The sequence below is a fragment of the Pinus tabuliformis genome, chromosome X (genome assembly GCF_031772625.1).
Source record: "Pinus tabuliformis cultivar Carrire ecotype Pingquan chromosome X, CPIR1, whole genome shotgun sequence".
In the NCBI taxonomy this organism is placed as follows: Eukaryota; Viridiplantae; Streptophyta; class Pinopsida; order Pinales; family Pinaceae; genus Pinus; species Pinus tabuliformis.
The window spans coordinates 1,609,746,679-1,609,758,350 of record NC_142308.1 but is presented as its reverse complement, the minus strand read 5'-3'; the positions used below and the strand labels follow the sequence as shown (position 1 = coordinate 1,609,758,350).

The 11,672-nt window shown below is 37.0% G+C and overlaps 1 protein-coding gene across 1 annotated transcript; it reads left to right on the top strand.

The window, feature by feature from the left end:
* The first annotated feature begins 2,278 nt into the window (after nt 1-2,278).
* Nucleotides 2,279-10,282, top strand: LOC149146197 (uncharacterized). The gene is made up of 2 exons (XM_089452970.1): nt 2,279-3,056; nt 10,089-10,282. Exon 1 carries the CDS (start codon nt 2,389-2,391, stop codon nt 3,049-3,051), a length of 663 nt encoding a protein of 220 aa, XP_089309096.1. The 5' UTR covers nt 2,279-2,388; the 3' UTR covers nt 3,052-3,056; nt 10,089-10,282.
* The last annotated feature ends 1,390 nt before the right edge of the window (nt 10,283-11,672 follow it).

The window sequence follows — 11,672 nt, the reverse complement described above, 5'->3', positions numbered from 1 at the left end:
TTTTGAGCATATGAATAAAATCTTAAATCAAACTAAATAATTGGTTTCTTAGGTCCAAGTTTGGTCTCAGTGGACGTTAACCACCACCACCATCATCATCAAAAAGAAAGATTAAGGAGGGAAAGGGGCCCGGAGTTAAACAAGGTTGCCCCCTCTCCCCTACCCTATTTGGCATTTACATCGATAAGCTCGAAGGCCATTTAGAGGAAGCATGATGTGATGGCACGATCTTAGCTGGGATAGTCATCATCCTTCTTGTCTATGCTGACGGTGTTGTTCTTTTGGCAAGGTGCCCATCTGATCTTGATAAGCAACTCAGACTTCTTAAGGATTTCTGCTTTACCATGGGTATGACTGTTAACACTGACAAAACAAAAGTTATGATTATCAAATCCAAGAAGGACACTTACGCTAATTTTATGTATGACAATAATAACTTGGAGGAAGTGTATTCTTACAAGCACCTAGGAATTGATATTCATCACAAGTTCAACTGGAACCATAGCATTGAGAAAATGATTAATGGGGGGTGGAAAGCTTATTTTGGTCTTGAAAATAATTGTAAAACAACAAACCTTGTAATGTGGGATAAAAAGAAGTTCCTCTTTGAAACTTTAGTCACTCCTGTTATCTTATATGGCTGTAAGGTTTGGGGTTGCAGCATCTCCAGAGAATCATGGAGAAAGATTGAGCAAATCCTGAAGCGTTTTATAACTTATAACCTGAAAATTAAAAGTGATACACCCTATCCTATTCTCCTTATAGAAGCAAGTATTTCCCCTATTGAGAGCCTAGCTATGATTAAGTTTCTGCTATACAAGCACAAACTCAATAACATCGACGATCATAGACTTCCTAAGCTAGCTTTAAATTCCAGCCGAAACCACCTAAGGCTCAATCAGGGGTGGCATAAAGACACAAGGGCCTGGTTAAACTATTGGGAGATTAACGAGAATGATGCATTGCAAAACATAAATAACATTAAAGATATTGTTACTTCTAAGTTCAAAGAAAAAATGTGGTGTGAGAAAGATTTAGCGGCTAAAAGAAAATTAAGTTATTATAAGAAGGTCATCAACCCCACCCTAGAAGATCAAAAGTATCTCTCTATTTTAACTAGCTCAAAGAAGAAAATTAATATAACAAAGATTAGAACGAATTCTCATGAGCTCCATAGTGAAACAGGTCGTTGGGCAGTTCCTAAAACGCCATGGATGGAAAGGATCTGCCATATATGTGAGAATAAAAACATCGAGGATGAAAACCACTTCCTCTTAGAGTGCCCCGCGTACAACCACATTAGATCTTAGTTTCACAATCTTTGTTACAATACTAACCTTCCTAGCCTTTTACATTGTCAAAATTATAGTGAGCTCGGGAGGCTTCTCTCCAAGCTTTTTGAGCATAGGAATAAAATCTTAAATCAAAATAAATAATTTGTTTCTTTAGGTCTCATAGATCAATGTTTGGTCTCAGGGGACGTTAACCACCACCACCACCACCATCATCAATATAATTCAACCATAATTTATTTATTTTACCAATCAATTTTCTTTTCCAAAAAATTCATTTTTTTAATAAAAAAATTAAACTATCTTAAAAATAATTAAATAAATTTAAAAATACAATTTAATATTGAAAATTTCCAATTTTACCTATGTAAATTTTCTTTTCAATTATATTCACCCAAAACAGTTTAAAAATGAGAGTATTTAAACTTCTCTAGAAAAAAATCAGCCAGTCTCTTAAATTTGGTTGGTCTATTCATTTTTTTTTTAAATTTTGAAATTTATCCAGTAACAAAATTTCATAATAATAATTTTACTTTTCTAATTAATCTACAAAATTATAACTGACATTTAAATTAATTTATATATTTAAAATTCAATTTAATAATAAAAAAATTCTAATTTTACTAAATTTTAAAAATAATTGCAACAATATTAAAAAAAAAATTAAAATACTTTATTTTTCTTAAAAATTAATTTTATTTATATATTTAAAAATACAGTTCTAACGACCAAAAATTCCAATTTCATCCCTATAAACTTTTTTTTACCAATGTCAAAAAAGAATTTCAGTACCCTTCACCCACAAAAGTGTAAAAATCAGACTATTTAAACTTCTCTTTTGGAAAAAAAATTCAGTTATTTAGTGAGTGTTATCTCACCACCGCCCATGTGTTTCTTCTAATGAAATAAAGTGGACCCTGATCACATCAGAGTCAACAGGGTGTTGCCGGGTCGCAGACGGTGTTGCCGGGTCGCAGACGATACATAATGGCTTCGCCGACTCTTTCACTTCCTGCAAAACATAACACTCCAGACCATTTCCTCCCAAACGCGACAGATCGCATTGCTGTAGCAAGGGGCAGCAGAAGAACTTACAATGGAGACGGAAACACAAGCCCTCCAGGTTCACACATTGTCTTTCCAGGTTATACTTGCTCTGTTAGCCCTAGGTCTTATGTGGGCCTTGCAGGGCCTCCCGAGGGCTCTGATCTCCAAGCTCCGTGGGCGTAACCAGTCCCGGGAGCAGGCCCGCCGCCACTTCGTGCGGGGTGCGCAGCTGCTGGGTCGCTCAAGGGGGGCCAACGCGCAGAACAGCGGCCGCTCCCTCGCCCGCGAGGCCGCTGCGGAGGCCGATAAGGCCATCGCCCTGGATCCCTTGGACGCTGCCGCCCACGTCCTAAAGGGCCTCGCACTCGAGCGCCAAGGTCAGTTGACAGCCGCCATTGGTTGCCTGGACGCCGCCCTCGCGCCGCGCGTGAGCAAGAGCCTCTCCGCCCCTGAGAAGTCCGACGCACTTGTCAAGCGGGCGGAGCTGGAACTTGAAACCTCCGATTCCAAGCGCCGTGGCCTGGAGGCCGCCCTGGACGACCTGCAGGCCGCTGTTGGGTTCAATGCACGGAATTTCAAAGCTCTTTGTTTGTTGGGGACATGTTATGAGAAGAAAGGGATGCTCGTCGAGGCCCGCAAAGCGTTCCAGGATGGGCTGGAGGTAAATCCGGCGTCGCAGGAGGCCAAAGCGGGCATGGATCGCCTGTCTTGATTAAGGTATTTTTCGCTTTTCCGTTTCTAGGTTTTCTAGGGTTTAATTATGGTGTTTGAATTTGAAGAAACAAGATCAAAATTCCCCGCAAGGAATTGTCGCTACTTGAATTATATCCAATTCATACAAGTTGATTTGATAACCTACTATTCAATTTGTGTTTGTTTTTCATCTCCAGGATTTAGATTTTGAGATTCCTTTATGGGGTTTGGATAAATATATAAAAAATAAAGCTGATAAGATTTTAGTAAGAGTAATGTAATTATTGCTCTCTAATGGAATTCAATTATAGGGAGATGCCACTATAGTAATAATTGGTACATCACATAGATAACTACCATCTCATAGATAACAGCTACATGCCAGATAAGGCCCACAAGGTGTGATGACCAAATCCACTAGTTTTGTTAGTACTGGAGTAAGAGGAAACTGTATAGTAAGATAAGAATTGTTGCCTTGTGATTTGTATCCAATGCCTGCAAACTGATCTGATAAGCTTATTTAAATTTGTTTTGGGTCCAGGGTTTGGGCTTTAGTTATGGGCTTGGAATTAGAAAATTATCTGATCTGGTTTCCTAAAGAGAATTGTTGCTTTTTGAATTATGTTAGATGCCACAAGCTGATTTGATAAGCTTCCATTTCTAATTTGTAGCTGTCATCATTTTAGAGTCAGAACTGATTAGATTTTCACGAGGAGGATTATTGTCGCTTTGTGAATTATATCAAATATACCCACTAGCTGGTTTGATAGGATTTTGTTTCGCGTTTTTATTCTTTGTTTGCTAGGGTTTGGGGTGTATCCTTCAATTATGGTGTTTGAATGAATAGCAGAAAATGAAAGGTTTTATGTGGAGAGATTTGTTGCTGTGTGAATTATGTCAAATACCTACAAGCTAATTTGATAAGCTTGCGTTTCCAATTTTTTAACATTTTTTGTTTTTGTTTCTTGGATTTTAATTGTTATGGGGTTTTGAATTTGATAAAACTGATCAGATCTCCATATAGAGAAATAGCAAATACCCACAAGCTGATTTGGCAGGCTGCCATTTTTAGATTTGTTTTTGTTTCTTGTGTTTATGGTGGAGGCTTACCATTGTTTATTTTCATGGGTCCTCAAAACGTTTTTAGGAGGGCCATTTTGAAGGTGATGTAAGTTACTGCTTTTGCATCCGGCTCTGGTTGCTCACTTTTTGAGATGGCTTGGGAAATAAATGGGATCATATTGTGGCAAGTACTGGGGTTCAACACATGGCCATGTTCATTTCATCAGATTTATTCTAATTATTATTCTATTTTCAAAATGCTAATTTTATGGGTTTCCAAATGGTTTTAAAACATATATATTTTTTGTCAGTTTGTTACAATGTGGAATCTGCCAAACGATACAAGATAGTTTGAACGCTAGCATTTGTGGTCGCTGGAAAAAGAAAATTATATAGATATAGAAGAAAGGAGTGCAAAACTATCAAAGGGGGGTTCTTATATACTCACAGAAGGAACCTAAAAGAACATGTCGATACCACAACTAAACCTTTAATTCCAACATAGGCTGTCTGTATCTGCTAAAATGACAATTGAAGGAATAACCCAAGTAGTAAAATAGAACCTATGCATCCTCCTTAGGATTGCTTTGTTCTTCATTATTTGTTAAGAAGTCATAAACCTCTAAAAATATAGAGAAGGCCAAGTCCAAGACGGACAGAAAAACCTGGCTCAAGCTCCAAAATGAAGACTATTTTCCTAATGTTGTTGGACTTTATGGTTTTTCATTAAAGTAGACTCTCTCATGCTGAAGCTTGGGGTTTGAAAGGGGAGTCTTTATCGTCAAATCCTTTATTATCATCTTTTTAGAAAAACCTTTCCTCCACAAGTCTCATGTTTCATGGGGCTGCTTGTCTGCTTCCATGCAGGTCTGTCCTTTTGAGCTTCCTTCACTTTAATTATGTGCTGATCTTCATTAATTTACATTGAAGTGGGATAATCTATTGACGTCTATTTTGCTGGGTATTTTTTTCCCTTGGGTGTTTTTCTTTCTCCTCCGTGTTTCTTGAAAACCATTTTTGATTTGAATTTAAAGGAACCATGAACATTTTTTTCTTTCACCTTCATGGCATAAAGTCATATTTTCATGCTCTAGTGGTTGGATGTGCTAAATCCCTTAAAGCTATAGGATAACATTTTTTTAGCACACCCTTGCTTAAATTAAAATTATTCTAAATAAATCATGGCATAAATCTTGAAGCCACCAACCATCTTGCTATTGCCATAATGAATACATTTTCTGAGCCTTTGACTTGAAATCTCTGAAGTCTTGAGTTTTATTTGGATGACATTTGTGCCATAGGGAAGGCTTCAAGCTTTTTTACAAGGTAGTTTTCAAAGGGTGTAGATGGGAGTTAGCATTTGCATCAACCCCTTTTACTATGTCTATTAATGATGGAGATCTAGGCAAAGTTACTTGTAGAGGACTTGAATGACCTCCAGAGGAAAAACGAGCCACAATAGAAAATTCTTTAAAGGTTGATTTGCTTGGAGGAGGTGGGGTCAAAACAAACTAATCTTGCAGATTAAGAACATATGCCATTGAGAAGTTGAGGGGGAGTAACATATTAGGGAGTAGGGGGTGAATGTCCAATACAAACGGGATTTTATAAGCTTTCTCGCTTGCGGTTTGTTGGAGGGGAAAGTTAGGCTGCTTTTTAATGATAGCTTCTTCCGAGTTAGCCTCTTCAAAACATGTATTGGCAAAGAAAAATCACACGCAGAGCAACTAAGGCTGCAGGTTCAGAGTGTAGGATATAATCGCTAAATCCATCCTTGATCAAAGGTGCAATAGGGTAGTAGCAATACAAACTCTAGCTACATCTTGTTCTCACAAATAAAAATCATTCTTATAATGATAATTGACAAAGCAAATCATTCACCCGATAACACAACCATTAACAAATCTAACTTTTCTAGTAATTTATGCAAAGATAGTAGATGATTATTACAGCATGGATAGTAATAGCTACCTACAGCGCATTTTGGTAAATAAACAGAGTTTCTATATGTAAATAACCCATATTACAAGCTGCATCTTGTTTTCACAAATATGAAACATTCTTATAATGATATCCAATTCTACACTCAACACTGGCCTAAACCTTGTTCCAATTCTACATCAAGGTCCTTCACATAGTAGTTGATGCCCTTGCTCTATAAAGGCAAAGATTCAAATTTATCCCAATAGAGTTGTTTGCCCCATAGAATTTGGTTTCTCTCTGTCTCTCTGTTTGTAAGAAATATTGGCCCCTTCCTCGAATCCTCCGAAACAGATCAAGTTGTTGCAAGTAACTTTTACAACTCCTCACAATCATATCTATGACTTGCTCACCTTGCTTAATCATTTTTTCCCAATCTTTTTGATAGTTGTCACGCTGTGATAACATCATGTTAAAATTGATGGGGCTGGCTACCTCTATCTCTGATCTTCACCTTCTTACCCTCCAATGATATCGAAACCCTTTAATCATTTTGATCATTCAGTTGATTGTGATATGAACATCACTTACATGACCAGATGTCTCCCTCCCTATCAATATTGCATCCACCACCTTGGGAGCTTGGGTGCTTTTCTTGTGTGTGGACATTGCTTGGTCTCTCTTTCTTGGGTTTCTCATGCCATATATAGAGTTGGGTCTGGGTTTTGGGGTTTCTCTTGGTTCCATAGTTTTAAAACCTGGCCGGTCTGAACTGGAAACTGGTCAAACTGGCTGATCAGCAACTGTTGGTGGTCAAATTGGCCCATTGAACCGATTCGAGTACCGGTTGGTACCGGTTAGGGTACCTATACTATTTCACGCTATCATCTCTCAATCAAGTGAATTCATTTTTTTTTTAACCCAAGGGTACCTGTACTATTTCACACTACTTGTGGTGGCTGTCTCATGGCTATGATTAAATTATGTTGATGATGAAGTCATGGTATGCAAACATCACCTTGTGGTTTATCTTAAGTTACATTTCTGCAATTTCAAGCTCTCATTTGTATCATCTCTTTCAAGTGAATTAATTTATTTTTTACCCAAGGGCACCTATAATATTTCACACTACTTGTGGTGGCTGTTTCTTGGCTACGATTAAATTATCTTGATGAAGCCATGGTGTATGTGAACACCTTCTTGTGGTTTATCTTTTTTTTTTGAAATCCGAAGTTCTTGTAGTTTATCTTAAGTTACGTTTCTGCATTTTCTTCATGTTGGATTAGTTGTTAAAGAGTGCACTGTAGATCTACTATCTCTTAAAACAGTGCACTTCTTGCTAGAATTGTTATTAACTCTCTTTGGAATCATGCTCTATTGATCAAATCTCTCCCCTGTTTGATGGATTTCAAGTTCTTACTATTTTCATCAAAATAATGTAATTTAAGAGCCACTGAGCAAGGTTAAAATTCATGGCTATTAACCAGTGTACATTGTTTTTACAGTTTCAGAGAAACAAAATGGCCAGTTAATAATTTTTTTATATTATAAAATCTCTTTGGCTAAAGCTGCCATGCTATTATGGCCATATATGTATCATCAATGTCACGGGTTGCCCCTATTCTCATTGAAAGAATGTAATTTAAAAACCAACGAGCAAGGGTAAAATTCACAGTTATTAACAAGTGTACATTATTTTTACAATTTCAGAAAAGCAAAATGGTCATTTAATAATTTGTTTTAGTTAGATACTTATTATAGAACCTCTTTGGCTAAAGCTGCCATGCTATTATGGCCATAATTATACCATCAAAGTCACCCAAGGGTTGCCTCACGCAAAAGTTGCCCCTATTCTCATTAAAAGAATGTAATTTAAGAACCACCGAGCAACGGTAAAATTCACAGTTATTAACAAGTGTACATTATTTTTACAATTTCAGAAAAGCAAAATGGTCATTTAATAATTTGTTTTAGTTAAATACTTATTATAGAACCTCTTTGGCTAAAGCTACCATGCTATTATGGCCATAATTATACCATCAAAGTCACCCACGGGTTGCCCCTGGTCTCAGCCACACCCACTCGGGGGCTTTGAACCCTGGGCTCTGTGTCAATACAAGCCTAATCACCCTGGTGCTAGACCACACTCTATGGGCAATTAAGAGAATTTTGGTTACAAAGGTACATTTTTAACAAACATTAAAGAAAATATTATTGTTTTCGAAAATTTCACTTGAGTACGTGCTCAAGTATGGTGCGGGTCTTCGTTTATGTGTGTATATATGGACAGGATTAAAGTGCAAGTTATTTTATGTGAAATAAGTTGGTCAGTGTTTTTGTTGCCTTGAGGCTTTAGCTATTGGAGTTATACATTGGCAATATTTTCTTCTTGAACACATTCTACATGTGCATGCCTTCACATCTCCATTTTTATCTCAAATTAGTAATGTTTGACTATTGCACTAAGTACAGCCTAGCAACCATATTTTAATCCCTGCACCTGCATTATGAAATAACCATCTGCAAACGACTCTGCTTAAATTCTGTAGCAAATGGCCTATGCCCGTTATACATCTTTTTTTAAGATTAAACATGGGTAATTGGACATAGCACATGGCTTTAATGTATAACATAAAGCCTATTCCAAGATATACCATCTTGTTTTTAGATTAAACATCGATAATTGGACATAGCAGGCGGCTTTACTGTATAACATAAAGTCTATTACAAGATATGCATCCCATTGTATTGCACAAGTACTTTAAAATCCAATTTTTTTCTTTTGGCTGTTCAATCTGTCCATCTTATCTGTATTACTTTCACTAGCACATCAAGTGGTCTAAGCACCATAAATATCATGACATCTCTGTTGCAAAGTGGTTGTGTCCAGTGGTGGCTGGGGCAGACCTCCCAAGCCACGTCAAAATAAGGATAGAGTAATGCTTGAGCCCCTAATTTTGCTAGCTCAAAATCAAAAGTCGAAATTAATTTTGGTGGGCCTCGCAAAAGCAACCACCCCAACCACCTTTTTTGACACTTGGAATCTCTAATTGAAATTACCCAAAGGTACTTTGAAAAACATAGGTACGCACCACCCTCCATGAATATTTGAGGTGAACTGAGGAATCTATATTATATTCTGTCTGAACATACACAGCTTGGTCAGTGTTACTTGATAGCAACTACCAATCACTGTTTATATTTCAAACCACTTTGTGTAGCCCCCCCCAAGAATATGTACCATCCCGATTGATTCTATGTTGGCTGGAGACATTGGGCCCTTATTAATTCAAAAAGTTTGTGTACGCACCACCCTCCATGAATATTTAAGGTGAACTGAGGAATCTATATTATGTTCTGTCTGAACATACACAGCTTGGTCAGTGTTACTTGATAGCAACTGCCGATCACTGTTTATATTTCAAACCACTTTGTGTAGCTCCGACCCCTCCCCCCAGCAAAGTACCATTCCTATTGATTCTATGTTGGCTGCAGACATTGGGCCCTTACTAATTCAAAAAGTTTGTGCTTATAGAAAAATCCTGCTTTTGTTGAAGGCATGGAGTTTTTATTGTGCGGATTCTTGGATTGTCAAACCAAAGCCTTTTTAAAAAGGTCTGTTTGTCCGTACTAACGCAGTTTTTTGAAAAAACTGCATTTCCTTTAGTTTCATGAGGCTTCTTGATTGGGACATTTTAATTTCTGTACATGGCAATTGTCAAACTTGTTCCTACAAGTGTTTTACTTCTATTGAAGTTTTGCAAGGCTGCTCCAATTTATTGGCCTGTATAAAAGTTATTAGCAAACTTGGATGTGGCTTCTACTCAATTTTATGACAAGGAAACCCCCCTTCTTTCGTTTTGTGTATATTTCCGGATTAAATGCAAAGGGTCCATAGATGCGTTGGTGAACTTAAAAGCAATAATTTGCTACTGTCTACGATGGAAGTCAACGTGTCTAGGATTTGGATAGGTTACAATAATTATTTTCTTAATGCAACAAAGCATGGATGATTTATAAAATTTTTGAATTTTATATGAAATTACTAAGCTATATCATGATTTACATTTACAGAGATCTAGCAGCATCTGTGAGATTGTATGCCTGCGTCAAAAAAGAGGATGCCAGTTGTCTCCCAGTTGGGACAAACAAACGTCTTTTTGAAGATTGCGGAGGAAAATGTCCTATTTGTTGTAAAATGTGACAACATTAGCTAATAGTTTATTACTTGTAAGCTCCGAGTCCCAGTAGCAAATGCGAGATATAAATTGCAATGGTGCACAAAAATGTGTTGGGCATTACTGGATCTTTTTCTGCTGTATTTGATTGTGTATGAGATGCCTTGGACTAAGAATAACCTCATGAGTATAGCGGAGGGATTTTTGTTTTTAAAAATAATTCGCAATGTAGCAGGGTACTGCTGGTAGGAAACAACACAAGGCGTTGCATTGTGACCAATTTATATTGCAAATAGCTATTAGCAAGTAAATTGTTCGAAATAAAGTTTTGCTGTAAAATCTGAATATTGAATGCTATGATAGACAGTTAAGTAATTTGGCACATGCCTTGCTTCGTGAAGAATTCAAGAGATGCTCGTGGCACTGCCTTTGTCCTAGTATTGCACCAAAAACACATTTGATAGAGCATTGCTGTTCAATATTGCAAAGCGAGTGAATAGTAGTTCCTTCACGTTAGATTCGAAATGGGACTGTAAATTGGTTGCCTTTATTCGGGTCTCAGTGTTTGCATAAATTGAAGAGACATTTATGCCATGTACGGTCCTGCATATTTACACTTTTCATACACTCAATAAATAACCTCTTGCATAAAATTTAGAGTGATATAGGTTATGTGCAAGCCTGCAAATTTAGAGTCATTTAGGTTATGTGCAAGCCTGCAAATTTGCATTTTTTATCTACATGTGTGGATGCATTAAGACGTTATTGACAAGCATGCCGGGACTTCAATGAAATAATTTTTAATTAATAAGTAGGTATGATATTATATTGATGACTTCATTTAATATAGGTAGGGGTCCTACTAGATTCAACATGAAATATAACTTATATCTCCCTTCTAACTCCCGATATCCCTAAAAATATCATAGCCTTCAAATTTGATCAAAATTTTAATGTCTCATCTAGTAAAGATTAATTTAAATGTCAGTGTCTCATCCAATAAGTCAATTTAAATGTCAATGTCTCATCCAATAAGTCAAGTATAGTTTGTCATCATATGAAAATAAAAATAAAAATTGGTACTGTGATACCTCAGGGTGCATATCTAAGTATGAAATCTCCTCCTTAACTTATCCCTTTATCTTCTGGGTACCTACTTTTCAGTGAGTAGAGATAAACTGGGAGGCTCTATGGTTTTAACCAAAAGTTGTTTTCCCTTTTTGTTATCAATTGGCAGTTTTAGAGAGGAAGACTTGGTCTCAATGTGTTGATTTTGAGCTAAGTAGTTGGTAGAGGTAGCAGCAGGGGCAACAATTGGCATAGGTGACCTTTTATATTTATTTTAGAGTTGGTCTTGTTTGGGTTTTCTCCCCATCCATCATTCATAGGATTTGGTTGAGGTTACCAAAGAATTTCGGCTATGCTTGGATGAGGTTGTAAAGGGCATTACTAGGGGCAAGAGGCAATGGTAAAGCTTGTT

Bases quoted from the DNA above. Each gene is read 5' to 3' on its own strand.
- LOC149146197 (XM_089452970.1), top strand. From the start codon at position 2,389: ATGGAGACGGAAACACAAGCCCTCCAGGTTCACACATTGTCTTTCCAG.